The sequence below is a fragment of the Momordica charantia genome (assembly GCF_013281855.1).
Source record: "Momordica charantia cultivar OHB3-1 chromosome 7 unlocalized genomic scaffold, Mcharantia_2.0 BLBB01000007.1, whole genome shotgun sequence".
Lineage (NCBI taxonomy): Eukaryota > Viridiplantae > Streptophyta > Magnoliopsida > Cucurbitales > Cucurbitaceae > Momordica > Momordica charantia.
In genome coordinates this window covers 19,811,428-19,828,271 of record NW_028275165.1, presented here as the reverse complement: position 1 = coordinate 19,828,271, position 16,844 = coordinate 19,811,428, and the positions used below count along the sequence as shown (strand labels likewise).

The 16,844-nt window shown below is 33.5% G+C and overlaps 3 protein-coding genes across 3 annotated transcripts; all 3 read left to right on the top strand.

The window, feature by feature from the left end:
• The first annotated feature begins 1,700 nt into the window (after positions 1-1,700).
• On the top strand, positions 1,701-2,135 carry LOC111009730 (transcriptional activator hap3-like). The gene has a single exon (XM_022282923.2). The coding sequence runs from the start codon at positions 1,701-1,703 to the stop codon at positions 2,133-2,135; it is 435 nt and encodes a 144-aa protein (XP_022138615.1).
• Positions 2,136-5,762: 3,627 nt separating this feature from the next.
• On the top strand, positions 5,763-11,962 carry LOC111009631 (cullin-1). Its single transcript, XM_022282772.2, has 20 exons — positions 5,763-5,986; positions 6,404-6,586; positions 6,693-6,792; positions 7,415-7,600; positions 7,762-7,809; positions 7,906-8,109; positions 8,194-8,271; positions 8,368-8,457; positions 8,568-8,648; positions 8,789-8,851; positions 9,299-9,334; positions 9,423-9,509; positions 9,595-9,744; positions 9,827-9,882; positions 10,025-10,145; positions 10,340-10,501; positions 10,632-10,775; positions 10,871-11,089; positions 11,164-11,331; positions 11,423-11,962. Exons 2-20 carry the CDS (start codon positions 6,447-6,449, stop codon positions 11,522-11,524), a joined length of 2,235 nt encoding a protein of 744 aa, XP_022138464.1. The 5' UTR covers positions 5,763-5,986; positions 6,404-6,446; the 3' UTR covers positions 11,525-11,962.
• A 2,186-nt stretch (positions 11,963-14,148) lies between these two features.
• On the top strand, positions 14,149-16,191 carry LOC111009611 (Tetratricopeptide repeat (TPR)-like superfamily protein). Its single transcript, XM_022282745.2, has one exon. It carries the CDS (start codon positions 14,294-14,296, stop codon positions 16,103-16,105), a length of 1,812 nt encoding a protein of 603 aa, XP_022138437.1. The 5' UTR covers positions 14,149-14,293; the 3' UTR covers positions 16,106-16,191.
• Positions 16,192-16,844: the final 653 nt, after the last annotated feature.

Sequence of the window (16,844 nt, the reverse complement as noted above, 5' to 3'; positions counted from 1 at the left end):
AAACAGACGAATTTTGATTGGACCAATCATACGTGGCATATTCTTATTAGATTAACTTATGCCCTTATATGGTCATGATATAATTTGATGGGTCGAATTCAAATATCAAAAAAATACTTGATTTAATTGATCGAAATTTATAGTCAACGACCATATGTACTATAAAACATTTTCATTTTCATTTCTGAGAATTAAATTGAGCTTAAATTATACTTTTGAAAATGATAATGATCAAATTGGAATTATATCCAAATTTCGGCGGCGATTTATAATTTAACCATTTTTTCTTAATTCTTTATTTTCCGCCATGGACGGGTCGCAGTCGAGGTCCGAATGGCCGATCATGAAACTCGACGGTGGGACAAGATTGCCGTCTGTTTTGCCGTTAGATAACGACCCATTTGACGTGGGACCCACCATTGATGCCGACCAGGTCGGCTGTCTCTTTCGATCGCCACCCACCAAATTTCTTTTGCAACTCACGGATTTATGCCCTTTTATTTCTTATTTTTGGGTAAAGTTTCTATTTATTTATTTCCATACTGTCTAACATAATAAAAAGTTTAGCTTTTTTTTCCCTTAATTATTTCCATACTGTGCAACATAATAAAAAGTTAAGATTGTTTTTTCTTGATTCAAATACATGCCAATTCTTATAGCATGGTGTATTAATTTGTGAGGAAGATGTTGACATAATTATAGAAGTTTTGAACCAACTTTAATATCGTCCAAAGTTACATACTTATATAAAAGTAATTAGTCGAGATGACCCTATTATGGTCGTCTAATTTTTACTATAGTAATCGAGAAAGAAAATTTGTTGTTGTTGACTAGTTGGTAGCTAAAATTACCCTAAATTGCTTTGAGTTATCCATTAATATAGCTGGTTCGAGAAGTACTTGCAAAAGATTTGACCATATTACTGCTCTGTTTGTTTACTTCATTTTATAATCTTAGTTGGAGATATATGTCAATTACATCTGGGCTAGTTCGCTTTGGCTTAAATTAAAATTAGTTGACATATATGTGATATGTAACGATATGCCAATTAATATTCCAATTTTATCCGACAAGTCTTCTTCCTCCATTGTCAAAGAGAGGTTGCTTCTCCTAGTCTTTATATACTTAATTTTGCTCTAATTCCTTTTAAATCGATAGCTTCTTCCATATTTTATCTATTTTCAGATTTGTTGTATCAAGCTTTCACATTACCTGATGTCATTTTAAATTTCACCCCTTCAATTTTTCATTCAAAATGTTAACTTTATTCAAATAGTATTTTTAAAATACTTATGAAAATCAATTACAGTATTAAAATTTTTTGAATTAAAAATGTATTTTTTTACCATATTTAGGCATGGGGTATTCAAATCCATGACCTTGGATCAGAGTACACTAACCCACCTAGCAATGGGCAGGTACGATTTAAAGATGTATTTTTGAAATAGAAGGTAAATTTCATGTTATATTTTGTAATTAAATAAAACCTGGAATCAAACAAAATATAATTTACAAGTTACAACCTTCAAATAATTGAAAACAAAAATATTAATAAAGGAAAGGAAAGAAAAGAAAAACACATTAAGAGACAAAAATGGATATGGAATATTCAATGAACAAACCCGTTCATAAACATGGGTTCTTGATATCCTCTATATAATTGACCAGAGAATTAGGGCGCTCTTCGAAGTTTCAAGAAAATGGAGGGAGATTCTGGAGCAGATGCTTCAGAGATCAGCGGCAATGGCGGAATTCTAAAGGAGCCGGAGAATTTGCTGCCGATCGCCAACGTCGGCCGATTGATGAAGCAGATTTTACCGGCGAACGCGAAGATTTCTAAGGAAGCGAAGGAAACGATGCAGGAATGCGCGTCGGAGTTCATCGGTTTCGTCACCGGCGAGGCGTCGGAAAAATGCCGGAGGGACGCCCGCCGGACGGTGACCGGAGATGACCTGTGCTCGGCTCTGGAATCCCTAGGATTCGACGATTTCGCCGGACCTTTGAGAAGGTACCTCTGTAAGTATAGGGAGCAAGAAGAAGACGAACAGAAGGTAAATAAATCTGAAGAACGACGCCGTTTACGGTGGGTAATGAATCCGAACGACGCCGTTTCGGTAAATTTTATTCGAGCTTGATGAGCCGCCGGCGCCGGCCAGGGGTTGTTCTGTTTCGAAAATAGTTTCTCTCTTTCAATAAAAAATTAAGCGAACAAAAGCTTTTTCTTTGGTAAAAGAAAAAGGTTTTGGATAATAATTCTACTTTTTTTTGGAAAATAAATGTTTCAATATTTGTTAATTTACTCTCTATCGTTCAAAAGGTTAGTTATTATGTTTTAAATTTAATCATTACCTGACTTAACATGACACAATAACAATGCTCTAGTTGGTATATATTTAAATAATAAATTAGACTACTTTAATAAAGGAGTCAAGTTTAATTATGTCAGCTTATTAGAAGTTCGACAAAGAAATTAGATATTCTTCTCTACCATAATTTTTTTTTTTCTAAATTGCTCGTAATTAAGAACTATATTGACTAGGTTTTAGTTTTCATCCTCGAATAATATTAATATCATTTATTGAAAGTATGATGGTAAATTAAAAAATTTTAAAAGATAAATGATTAATTAAAATTTTTAGAAAAATGTAGGTTAAATTTTTTTAAAAAATTAAAAGTTCATTATACTAAGAATTAAAATTATACCTACTAAATTTTAGGAATTAAAATTACTTCAATAAAATTTATTGCTTTTTATTGGTGTAATTTGTTAAGTTGTAAAAGATGTATATGTATCGTGATGTGACTTGGTTTGATATCATAAACCAATGTCTAATCATTTATTTATTTATTATTATTTTCGTATAAGTACAAACAGCTCCCATTGTGGAAGTTATGTCGCATCAGTTTTGAGGGGGACTGTTTTAAATAATTAAACCACATGTATAAGATCGATTTTTTTTTTTTGAGAAAATATAATCAATTATTTGTGAGCTATAAAATTGCAATTTAAACTCTTTTAGTTGAATCTCTTGACCGTTGAACTAAGATTGCATTGGCAGAAAATTACAATTATATTAGACCATTAAAGCTCAAATTGGATTCAACCATTCATTATATTATTTTCCTTTTCGTATATGTTTGTTGAAGAAATTTGAGAGCATAGATCAATTTCGTATATTTTATTGGTTATGGTTTTTTTAGTTGAACAATATCTAGAAGGTGAAGATTCAAATTTGTAACATTTAGTTAGTGATATCTATTTTATCATTTAAATTATATTTAGATGTATCTAAGTAGATCAACCCTTTATTAACTATACATTTTAAAGAAATCATTTATTAACTATGGTACGTTGCTATATATTGTCATATATAACAACATTAATAATTAAATGCAGAGAAAAAAAAAGAAAAAAAATCCTTGAGACTTTTTAACTTCATTCCAATGAATAATCATGTAGCTAAATAATAGTGAATGCTACACAGGGGGAGTGGTACACACGAGGAAAAAATGAAAAAGAAATAATATTTATTGAGAACTCTAAATATTAAGTCAATCAAATGATAAGTTCAATTACGAGAGTTGTGGTCAAAGCGAGCATAGCTTAATGATATATTTAAAATTTTATGACTTATCTCTCAATTTTTCATGGTTTTGTTTATATATATATATATATATATATATATACACGGAGGTCCTCCGACTTGAGATGAGGGCTCAAATTTACAATTTATTAGTTTGAAACATATGTCAATTACTACTAAGGTGTGCTCACTTGACACCTTAACTGTTTGGATTGGCATTTATTGTGTCTATTTATTCATTATACTTTAAAAAGTTTACAATAGCCGGGTTAATGAACTTTCAAATTTATACATAACAAGTAATTGTTGTTCACTCATCCAATTCAATGTAAATATGACAATCTAATTCAATGCGTATATGACAAGCTGATGGTATGAATTAAGGATTATACTATAGATCAACCCACCATAAAAACCTTAAGCAATTAAGTATAATGATATGTATAATGTTTAGCAGTACGTGACAAGTCAAGTATATGGACAATCGAGTCTCCAGTCACGTGAATTCAATCATATAGATGATTCAACTTAAGGAAAAGTTGGATGAATTACCTTAAAATCAAATACCAGAGTAGACAAATTACTCATGACCCAAACGCTCTATAAATCTGGGGAGCAACCAAACTTGAATAATTACTGCAACCTACCGACTTAAATTATTATTATTATTATTATTTACACAATAAGTAGTTTTTTATGTTTTTATTTTCTGCAAATGATACGAAAGAAGTGGATCACACCGCCTAAAGACAATGGACAAACAAAGAGTACAAAATATTAATATTTGGGTTATTTAGAGTGTGGGGATGGGGTCACTTTGCACGTTAGGTATCCCAATTTTCCAACAATCACACTCCAATCCTTCCAAAGCTTAAGATAAATTTTATTTTTACAATTCTACTATTTTCTAGCGAATTATAATAATAAAATTGAGAGTACACAATTTCAAAAAGAAAAATGAAGAAGTTAGTTTTAAGTCCATTTAGCCAATCTCTTGATTTTGGATATTGATTTTGGTTATTTAATTTAGATTTTATAATTTTTAATTGACATTTATCACATGTACGCATATCGCATATCGTAGAGTGACTTAACATCCACTATTAAGTTGTTGACGTGATGTCAATACTAATTTATTTCCGCAATTGAAATATTTTGCTCCTTCTTTAGATATCATGGATTCAATTATCAATCCACCTTTGTACTAAAAAATTTGTTTACGTGACAACTTAATTGTAGAAAATGCTAACTTATTAATTATATATAGAAAAAATTGTGAGAATAATATTAATTTTACCGAGATGAGCATAGATGAAATAATTTTATAATTTTAAAAGGTCGCAGATTTGAATCTCCTTTTATAAAAACGTTAAAAAACATTTTGTCATGGTACTTTTAATAAAGTAGGGATTTAATCATTGAACTTTTATTTTTAATGATTTAGTATTTCTACTCTCAAATTCATAGTAATTTAGAATCTAGACTTTATTATGTACCAATTTAGTATCTATCATTTAAAATTTGTAACAATCTAGTCTCTAACATAAAAAAATCTTATCAAAATTAAGTGTTAGATTTTATCTTATAATAATAGTATTTGTAATTTATAAATACATTTATCTCCATTGAGTTATTGATTTACATATATAAAAATTTAATAAAAAAATTTTCGTGGACTAAATGGTAACTCTAAATTGTTAAATATTGAAATTTATGGACTAAATTGTTAACAATTTAAAAAAATACATGGACTACATCATTACGATCTAAAGTTTAAGGACTAAATCGTTACTCCAACAAAAATATCGATACCAAAAATGTTTTTTAACCTCCAACGAATAGTCATGAAACCACTAATTACGAAAGTTTTGTTATTTAAAATGTTAGCACATAAGTTTGCAGTATTATACCTTTTCCAAAATTTATTAATAATTACATTTTAGGACGATTGAGACAGCCAAAAAAAAAAAAGGAAAAAAAACAGAATTGACGCATCCCGATATTAAATGCCAGATGGTGTGTATTTATGTCCATGCCACAAACATTGGGCACGAACCACAAATTTTAAAGTCTATAGGGGCGAAAAACCCAAAAGAACGGAGTTGAAGCCCTTTCTTGCAAGAAAAGTAATTTAAAATCCACGACGAAGACGACGGACGACGGAAATCAGAAGAATTAAAATTGGTAAAAAGGAAAAAAAAAATCCTCAACACGGAAGGGGGTCTCATTCACTTCCCATCCAACGGGGCTCGAGTCTTCGCCCTCTCCCGACAGCTCTCGCATTTATCGCTCTTTCGCCGTCGACGATTTCCGGCGGAGCTCCGTCGTTTCTCCTCTTCCTCCGTCATCGTATGTAGGGGTTTTGATTCTTGATTAGGGTTTCTTCGACGAGACCGTATTAGGTGCCTTTTTCTTCCTCTGATGATGCCTTTTCGTTGTGCTTTTTGTGTGATTTCGGATCTACCTTTAGATCATTAGGATGATTTTATTTTCTTATTGTTTGTTTCCACTTTGAATTTTGGTTCTTCGAGGCCCTTGTTCAGTTTCTCTATGTGTTTTGAATTTTCGTTGACGAGGTTTGTCTATGTTAATGGATGAATGACGATGACATATTGGATTTTGGAGGAGCTTGTTTAATCTCGAATTCGTTTACGATTCTTGGAGCTTCTAGTTTTTATGCTTATATTAATGTAGACGCAGCATTACTTTTGATTCTCGTTTTGTTCCTGGATAGGGCCCGATAAATGGGTCTATTATCAAGTTAGGGTTTTCTTTCTGGCACGAATGCTAACTTCGAACTCTGGTTTTATGATCTGCAGGTTTTTATTTATTTAGTCTTCGGTAAGGAGGATTTCTGTCGACATGACAATGGGTGAGCGGAAGACTATTGACTTAGAGCAAGGATGGGAATTTATGCAGAAGGGGATCACAAAATTGAAGAACATTCTAGAGGGTTTGCCTGAGCCTCAGTTTAGCTCCGAGGACTACATGATGCTTTACACGTACTATTTCTTGTGTTGCTTAAAGTTTCTTGTTCGGTTTTATGCATATTGTTGGTCAGTACTCTTATGATGGTCGGCTTAATTGTCGTCTGACTTTTGTTTGTAGGACCATATATAACATGTGCACCCAAAAGCCTCCGCATGATTACTCCCAGCAGCTTTATGATAAATATCGCGAATCTTTTGAAGAGTACATCACTTCCATGGTGAGAAACAAGTTCATCTAATCCATCTCATACGACCTGATACATATTCTTATCAACGACTCGAACTTATTTTATCATTTATTATTTAAATGAAAATAAGTGGAAAGTTCAGAAACGGAGTAGAGACCATTTCAAAGTCAAGGGGCCTTTCTAAAAGCTGCTCCGATTGGAAATTGTTGTGGTTTATATCGAAATCACACAGCTTATGCCATGCGTAATACCACAGACTGATCATGCAAACATCATTATAATTGTAATTCAATTGTCACAAATTCAACTTGCACATTTCTTAGTATTGGAGGTTGCGACCCTATGGGCATTTTACATTGATTTTTTAATACAATACCTCATAATAAAATTTATCTCCTTTATCAGACCACCAATTGATGTACGTCTGCAAATTTTATTGCATGGTGTTGTTTTGAAATGCTTGCCGTGCATGCCTTCTTTTGGAAAACTTTATGCATGGACATGTGTATGCATTTCTAAAGATTATTTTTCTTCCTTCAATGTTATTTATATTGTTGGCTCTTTCTCTTTTAAAGAATTAATTGATGATAGCATCGAAATTATAATTATTTTGACCATAACACGTGCTATTTGTTAATTGTGGTGAACTTAGGTCTTACCATCCCTGAGGGAGAAGCATGATGAGTTCATGTTGAGGGAACTTGTCAAAAGGTGGACCAACCACAAAGTCATGGTGAGGTGGCTTTCTCGATTCTTTCACTATCTCGATCGATACTTCATTGCTCGAAGGTCACTTCCACCCCTCAATGAAGTTGGACTCACTTGCTTTCGAGAATTGGTATGTTGCAAGTTTGGACTTGTGGCTTCATCCTAAAGGCAGAGCCTGAACTTCTTGCATACTTGCATTTTCTAATACATTCATTTAGTCTGAATGCAGTTTGACTAATTCGAATATAATACATGAATTTTAGTTTAAATAGTAATCTCTACTTATCTCAGGTGTACAAAGAGCTAAACAGTAATGTGAGAGACGCTGTAATTTCATTGGTATGTTTTCCCCCCTCTCCCTCTTCTTTTATTCCAACAGCTCAGCATGACCTTTGAGATTTAAATGTGCTTAATAACAATGGTCTTGTAAATCAGATTGATCAAGAACGTGAAGGAGAGCAGATTGACCGAGCTCTATTAAAGAATGTTTTGGATATTTTTGTTGAGATTGGGATGGGGCAAATGGATTACTATGACAATGACTTTGAAGCTGCAATGCTTAATGATACTGCTGCTTATTACTCTAGGAAGGCTTCAAATTGGATCCTAGAAGATTCTTGTCCCGATTATATGCTAAAAGTAATATTTTAGCGTGTTTTTTAAAATTAGTTGAACTACTACATTTTCCTAATGCATAGAAATGGTTTCTTACTGATTTTATAGGCTGAGGAATGCTTGAAACGAGAAAAAGATAGAGTTTCTCACTATTTGCACTCTAGTAGCGAGCCTAAGTTATTGGAGGTTTGTGGTTGACTTTTGCTGATATATCCACTTCTTCTGTATAATCCCTCCCCCCCTTCCTTCCATTTTTGATTATTCTAGTTTTTATTCTTGTAGAAAGTTCAACATGAACTGTTGTCTGTTTATGCTACTCAACTTCTGGAGAAAGAGCATTCAGGATGCCATGCATTGCTTAGAGACGACAAGGTACTAACTATGAATAATGGTGGTGCTTCCTTGGTATTTTTTGTTTCCTGTTGTCTTCATTTTCCCTTTTCTTGATCTTTTTGGGCTTTGGGGGACGTGGATATTTTTAGGTGGAAGATTTGTCAAGGATGTTTCGTCTCTTCTCCAAAATACCCAAGGGATTGGACCCAGTTTCCAACATATTTAAGCAGGTTGGCAGTCTGCATTTATACTTTTCTCTATATATATATATTTTTGTTTTTGGCTTGGAACGGTATTATGTATTAGCTCATGTTCCATTTCCAATCTACTTTTTCTTTAAAGATATATTTTTTCTGTAATATTTATGCAGCATGTCACTGCTGAAGGAACAGCATTGGTCAAACAGGCAGAAGATGCTGCCAGTAACAAGAAGGTTTCTATCTCAATTAGTTTGCTTTTAGAAGTTTTTTTATAACCTTGATTTCTTAATTTATCTTATTGGATAATATGCAACCACTCAGTTGTGATTTTTCCCTGAGAGACTGTAAAGGTGCAATATTAACCTTTATCTCTTTTATGCTAGGGCTTGTGAGTTGTAAATTGGTTTTAATAATCAAATTTTGCTTGTACATATTTTTTAACAAATAGGCAGAAAGGAAATTATTGTGGATGTGGCTTACCTTTTTTCCGTGAGATTGTTGTGAGGTGCTTTTGCTTTCTTTTGTTTTTCTTTTTATATGTGGAAATGAATTTGGGATAAAAAGCTTTATTTTAGAATTGTCCCTTTTTTCTCTTTACCCATCATAATATTTTTGGAGAAGGTTCGTTACTGCTCATAATGACTCTTTGTTTTATCTCTGCCCTTTCTTTACCTCGTTAGGCCGAGAAAAAGGACATAGTTGGTCTGCAGGAACAGGTGTGCCTTTTGACTTTCAAACTTCTAGATTATACCCTTTTTCAAGTCTTTTTTTTGAATGATTGTTGAGAGAGATGTTTGATTTCAGGTTTTTGTAAGAAAAGTGATTGAGCTTCACGACAAGTACTTGGCTTATGTGAATGATTGTTTCCAAAACCACACACTATTTCACAAGGTACGTGACTTCAACTTCAGTACATCCAGTGAAATTCTTAATATCACTATGCTTTTGTGCACATTTGAAGTGTGTTTTTGTGCAGGCTCTCAAGGAAGCTTTTGAAGTCTTTTGCAATAAGGGTGTTGCTGGAAGTTCTAGTGCAGAATTACTTGCCACCTTTTGTGATAACATCCTTAAGAAAGGTGGAAGTGAGAAGTTGAGTGATGAAGCAATTGAGGAGACACTTGAGAAGGTATTTTTCTATTTATTATTAATTTGATGTTCATTTAGTGTTGCAACTTTGGAGTTCATATGATTTAAATATTCTTATTCAGGTAGTGAAGTTGCTTGCTTATATCTGCGACAAAGATCTGTTTGCTGAATTCTACAGGTGAGTATTGGTACTTTGAGAAAGTAGGATGCTCTTACAGATTTATTTATTTATTATTATTTTAATGGCCTTGATATGAGCGATCCAGTTAATTATTTTTTTAGTTTATCTTGAAACAACTTATTTATGCAACTGGTGGCAGAAAAAAACTTGCTCGAAGGCTTCTCTTCGACAAGAGTGCCAATGATGACCACGAGAGAAGTATATTGACCAAATTGAAGCAACAATGTGGTGGCCAGTTCACTTCTAAGATGGAGGGGATGGTAAGCACAAATCTACCACTAAAATTTTCTACTAAAAATTTTAAACGATCTCAATTTTTGCAGTAAGTTTTATACAAGATCAATAAATTGTGATACATTTAAATAACTATCATCATCTATTAAAAAAAAGTTGAAATAATTGCGTGAAATAATTTATGAACAATGAATTGCTAATATTCTAGCCATATGTTTAGGTCACTGATTTGACTCTGGCAAGGGAGAACCAAACTAGTTTCGAGGAGTACTTGAGCAATAATCCACAAGCTAGTCCGGGAATCGACTTGACTGTTACTGTTTTGACCACTGGTTTTTGGCCAAGTTACAAGTCTTTTGACCTTAACCTGCCGGCAGAGATGGTAGGCATTAGTTTTTGTTAATATTTTGAGATGAGCAATAGGTCTCGATGATTATCCGGAATCATGTCATATGCGATGGTTTTGTATGACCAATTGTGCCTTCTTGAAAATTCTTGTGTCTTTGCTTCAGGTGAAGTGTGTTGAAGTTTTCAGAGAGTTTTATCAAACCAAAACAAAGCATAGAAAACTTACGTGGATTTACTCCTTGGGAACTTGTAACATCAGCGGAAAATTTGAACCGAAAATAATGGAGCTGATTGTGACGACTTATCAGGTGATTTGGCCACAAGAATGTTGTTGTTGGTGATAAACTTTTTTGTGGGTACTAGTTCTCTTATTTGCTAAGTTTGTTCTATTATTTAAATGTAGGCTTCTGCTCTGCTGCTATTCAATTCCTCAGATAGATTGGGTTACTCCGAAATCATGACGCAATTAAACTTGAGCGATGACGATGTTGTTAGACTACTGCACTCATTGTCATGTGCCAAGTATAAAATTCTTAACAAGGAGCCAAATACAAAGACCATCTCTCCCAACGACCATTTTGAGTTCAATGCAAAATTCACCGACAAAATGAGGAGAATAAAGGTACTGGACTCGCATCTTTTGTTTATACTGTTTGGCTGGGGAATGTGGCGTCATTCCATTTTGTTATCATGTAGATCCCTCTTCCTCCTGTGGATGAGAAGAAGAAAGTAATTGAAGATGTTGACAAGGATCGAAGATACGCTATTGATGCCTCGATCGTGCGGATAATGAAGAGTCGGAAGGTTTTGGGACACCAGCAGTTGGTGATGGAGTGCGTCGAGCAGTTGGGTCGTATGTTCAAGGTTAGTGTAGCACGTCTCTTATTTGACTCCCGTGTGAATGATGCTTCTTTCTCAGCTTCATAGTGTATTGAAATACGAATACCATGTGCAGCCCGATTTCAAGGCGATAAAGAAGAGAATCGAAGATCTGATCACCCGGGACTATCTAGAGAGAGACAAAGACAATCCCCACTTGTTTAGGTACTTGGCTTGATCTTGCTTTTTCCATGGGTGAGGGTGGTGGGTGGTGGTGCTATTCAAGATAGCATGAAAGGCTCGTGGTGGAAGCAGCTCGAGCACGTGCCCTCTGTAATTCGTGTGCCGGTTTTTTCCTGAAATCTTGAAACCAGGAGCTGATCTGATGAGAAAAAAGGTGGTTGTACATTTTGCCCATCCGAAGGAGGTGAGAGCAAGCCTTGTTGTTAAGGTTGTGTGTGGTACTGACACTTTTGGGAGGGCGGAAAAAGATTTTAGTTATTTTTATATATATAATATGGTGGTCCGATTATATATGAGCGGACTGTATTACAATACGACGTTGTCTTGGACTTTTGTTGATCTTAGTTGAAATTTGTACATCTGTTGCTTTTCGATTGTTAATTTTGAACACTAGCAGCATCAGGTGAAAAATGTCTCTGGAAATTTAGATACATATCCTCCTATTATTGTTCTGCTTGTTTAAAACACTTCTCAGTATTAGTTTTCGACTCAAATAATATAGGCCTGAGTCCAATTTTTTTTAAGGCCGGAAAATGCCAAATTATATACATAAATTTTGATAATCTGATTTTACTAAAATGTTTCGTTAAATTTTCAAATATGGTTAATTTTACTAACATTTTTATAAGCATCATATTTAATATGCATTATTTTATTATCTGAAGTAACGAATTAGACTTTAAAATATATAAAATGAAAATGAAAATGGAGAAAGAATAAAAAGTACTTAAGTAAAATATAAAGATTTTTTAAAGGTCTATTTTAATTGATTTTGCTATAATACCATAACCCAAGCAAAATTGGGAGGAGCTCAATCTTTATGATTTTGAGATGGTTCCACTGAATTATGCTATATGATCACTTTTTTATATTTTGAAATAGTTTTTTTTCATGTAGTATAAATCGGATGGATAAGATAAATTGATGAAGGTTGAGAATATATTGGAAAAGATTAGGTCGGAGATCAAAATTAATATTTTACTTTAATTTCTTTTAACATAATATTTATTTATTATTTTAAATATCTTAATCATGTCATCTTTATAGTTATCAATATTTATTTATATTATATTATGAAACTTTTGTTATTTTTATTATGAACCGGACTGGCCTAAAATAATTTGTGGTATAAGTAGAAAATAGACACCTTTAGAATTATGAGACCTTAGGCGATCATTTGTCTATACTCATCAGCTATCTACACGGATATTTATCAAGGAAAATTAATTTCTCTAAGATGAGTACACTTTGGATTGTATGATGGTCTGATTATATACGAAGAGACTATATTATGTTGGATTTTTGTTGATCTTAGTGGAAATTTGTAAATTTTTTGTTTTTTGATTGTTAATTTTATATAAATTCTCCTATTATTGTTCTGTGCGTTTAGAACACTTTCCACGATTGTTTTTTTGTCCCTATTTTGAAACTTCAGATTACTTGTATACGACATTGGCTCAAATAACATAGAGCCTAAGGCAAAATTATTTTAACGGGCCTAAGAAGCAAAATTATATACATTAAATTTTGATATATGACTATTGTTCACTCAAATATTTATTTGACACAGTTGACTTATACAATTTTTTTAAAGATTTTTTTTAAATATTTTCTAAAATAAGTATGTAGTATAGATTGATGGACCAGATAAATGGAGGAGTATTGGGAATATATTGAAAAGATAATAAGTTTGAGATAAAAATTTATATTTTAGTTTCTTAAACAAAATTTTTATTTACTACTTTACCGTCTGTTTTTCTGAAAGACTAAATATTCTACCTTTAGGGGAAAAAAATGCAAAGTTTGACGACAACTTGAATGAAATTTAGTGGGTCATACTTTCAAGTTTGATACATTTCATAATATAGATTAAAATGAACATTTTGAAGGTATAAGTACCAAGATGAACCAAGGTGGAGAGTACAGGATCAAAATAGTATTTAAATTTTAAATTTTAAGTTGGGGAGCATCAAACGGCATGAATCGATCATGATCTTGATTAGAAACATATATTAATTATTGCTGAGCTAAACTCATGTTGGTTTGTAAGTTATTGTATTAGAGAACGACTATATATACTACTGTCTTTGATCACTCATGACAGATCTCGAATATATTTCAATATAGTTGAACTAGGAAAAGGAGGGGTAATATCTATCCTTGAAATATTAATCCGTATTGTCCATGAATCTCAATGACCCAGAATTAAAAATTGAATTGATAAGGTAAAGAACTCTACAATATACGGAATATCACATTTATAAGTCGTATCTTGTTCAGACCGATAAATAAGTCGTATCTTGTTAACCATAACAAAGTAAAATTAAATTGATAAATTAAATAAAAATTTATAAGAATTTTATAATAAAATCACACTAGCTAAGAAAAGTTATATAATTTTTTTTATTAGAAGAAATATATTTAGTAATATAAATAAAAAAGTAAAATGATAAAATAATTAATAAAAAATTATAGATCTAAAAAAATGCAGAAATTGTAAAGTAATTATTGAAAAAACATGGGAGGTAGTAAACAAAGAATGAAAAATAAGATTAATTAAATTGTAAGAGAGGAATGAAATTATTAGAACAGTCATTCCAAATTTTGGAAATTCATTAAATTGCAGGAGAGGAATGAAATTATTAGTACCACCATTTAATTTCATTCTATGATTAAAAACATAATTAATTCTTTGATTCCGAAACAAAAATATTAGTTTCAATTTCAAATCGTTCAAAAGGCAACTCCTCCGAGAATTCTGTTGATGTTGAAACCAAATATCCATTTTGCCCTCACAAGGCCTCGTCTTTCCCGCGAAAACGAACGGTTATCTTTTCAAACGATCGCAAATTTCAGTCGCCACCTTCGAAATTGCAACGATTTGATTTCTGCAACCTCCGCCCACCCCATAGCTCTAAAGCTTGGATTCTTAACCCAAACTCTCCCCGTCAACCATCTCATCAATTGCTATGTCAGATTGCGCAGAGTTTCAATCGCACACCACCTGTTCGATGAAATGCCCACCCCAAATGTCGTCTCATGGACCTCTCTCATGGCCGGTTACATCGACGCTTGCCAGCCGAGTACCGCTCTCTCACTATTCGGGGAGATGTCGAGAAGTCCGGTCGTGCCGAACGACTTCACTTTCGCGACCGCGATTAAGGCCTGTTCGATCCTCTCAAATTTGAGAGAGGGCAAAAAGTTCCACGCATATGTTGAGATTTCTGGCTATGGAGGTAATGTTGTGGTGTGTTCTTCGCTTATCGATATGTATGGTAAGTGCAATGATGTTGTTCGAGCTCGGAGAGTCTTCGATTCTATGGCTTGTAAGAACATTGTTTCTTGGACTTCCATGATTGCTACTTATGCTCAGAATGCACATGGTGATGATGCCTTGAAACTATTTAGGGAATTCAGTAGTTTGAATTATGAACATCCAAATCATTTCATGTTAGCTAGTGCAATCAGTGCTTGTGCAAGCTTGGGTAGGCTGGTTTTGGGAAGAGTCGTGCACGGTGCGGTGATCCGTCTCGGCCATGATTCGAACGATGTAATTTCTAGTGTGTTGGTCGATATGTATGCTAAATGTGGGAGTCTTAATTGTTCTGATAAGGTCTTTAGTAGAATTTTAAACCCCTCTGTTATTCCCTATACTTCTATGATTGTGAGTAGAGCAAAATATGGACTTGGGAGACAGTCCCTTCAACTATTTGAAGAAATGGTGAGAAAAGGATTGAAGCCTAACCATGTCACTTTTGTTGGAGTTTTGTATGCTTGTAGCCATTCAGGGCTTCTTGATGAGGGCCTTAGTTATTTGACTTCCATGTATGAGAGACATGGCATAATGCCCGAGTCTAAGCATTATACGTGTGTTGTCGACATGCTAGCTCGAGTTGGGCAGCTCGATAGAGCTTACCAACTAGCGAAATCGATGGAGGTAGAGCCCGACGACGAGGCATTATTGTGGGGAGCGCTGCTTTCGGCTAGTAGGTACCATGGGAGGGTAGATATTGCAGTTGAAGCCTGTCAGCGACTAGTCAATTCCAATCAACAAGTTGCAGGTGCATACGTCACATTGTCGAACGCCTATGCATCGGCTGGGGATATGGAGAAGGCTCACCGACTCCGAGTTGAAATGAAGCATACTGGAATCAATAAGGAACCAGGCTGTAGTTGGCTCGAGATAAAGAATTTGACTTATGTATTCTATGCTGGGGACGTAGAGTCTTGCCCACACAGCAAGGAGGTGTTGTGTTTACTGCGAGAGTTGGAGCGGAAAATGAAGGATCGAGGTTATGGAAGAGGAAGCAAAGGTTTGGTATTTGTTGATGTAGAGGAGGAGGCAGAGGAAGAAGCAGTTGGATTGCATAGCGAGAGATTGGCATTGGGATTTGGTTTGATTAGCATACCCAAAGGAATCACCATAAGAATAATGAAGAACTTGAGAATGTGCAGTGACTGTCATGAGGCTTTCAAGCTTATAAGTGAGATTGTGGAGAGGGACTTTGTAGTTAGAGATGTCAACAGATTTCATCATTTCACAGGTGGTTGTTGCACTTGCAATGATTTCTGGTAATTTCGTTTAAACACAGTTTACTTGTTTTGTTTTATTCCACGAGCAGAGATGCGAATCCCAACCTTTAAAGGAAGTGCCTTGACCAATTGAGTTATGTTCTTGTTAATTGGTTTGGAAACAAACAAACTCCACTACAGAACTTTGAAAGGTTAACGAGTTTAATCCTTGAACTTAGATACGAGTAGATCTCTAAACTTTGAAGCAAGATCTTCACGAACTTACGCAAATTGTAAAATTGCCCTTGTATATGTTCTCATTTCTCAAAGCTTGGTTTAAAAAAATAAAATAATAAAAAAACATTTGGTCCTACATTCATTTAATTTAGCCTATGAACTAATATTGATAACAATTTACTAATTTAGTCCTTGGAAATTAAAGTTCATAAAGAACTAGAAAAAATATTGTTAAAATTTAATTAGATTTTTTATTTATAGGTTGATGAGAATTTTCACAACAATAATTAAATTATTACAAATTCTAAACTAGAAGAACTAAAGTATTACGTAAAAACTAAATTGTGACGAACTTAAAAGTAATTAACTAGATTGTTACAAACTAAAATTTGATGAATAAATATATTTTTTTATTACGACCAAATGTATTTTTTAACCAAAAAAGACACAAGCGTTTCACTTCGCCAAAATTCAATTCTCATAACCATAGAACCTATATGAACAAACCCAACACGGAATTCTATCTTCAGCTGTTTAATGAACAGAGGCAGAAGGAGAGAGAAAAA

Coding starts and splice junctions, on each gene's coding strand:
- LOC111009730 (XM_022282923.2), top strand. CDS start 1,701: ATGGAGGGAGATTCTGGAGCAGATGCTTCAGAGATCAGCGGCAATGGC.
- LOC111009631 (XM_022282772.2), top strand. CDS start 6,447: ATGACAATGGGTGAGCGGAAGACTATTGACTTAGAGCAAGGATGGGAA. Junction 7,810..7,905: donor GAGACGCTGTAATTTCATTG/GTATGTTTTCCC, acceptor CTTGTAAATCAG/ATTGATCAAGAACGTGAAGG. Junction 9,883..10,024: donor CTGTTTGCTGAATTCTACAG/GTGAGTATTGGT, acceptor AACTGGTGGCAG/AAAAAAACTTGCTCGAAGGC.
- LOC111009611 (XM_022282745.2), top strand. CDS start 14,294: ATGTTGAAACCAAATATCCATTTTGCCCTCACAAGGCCTCGTCTTTCC.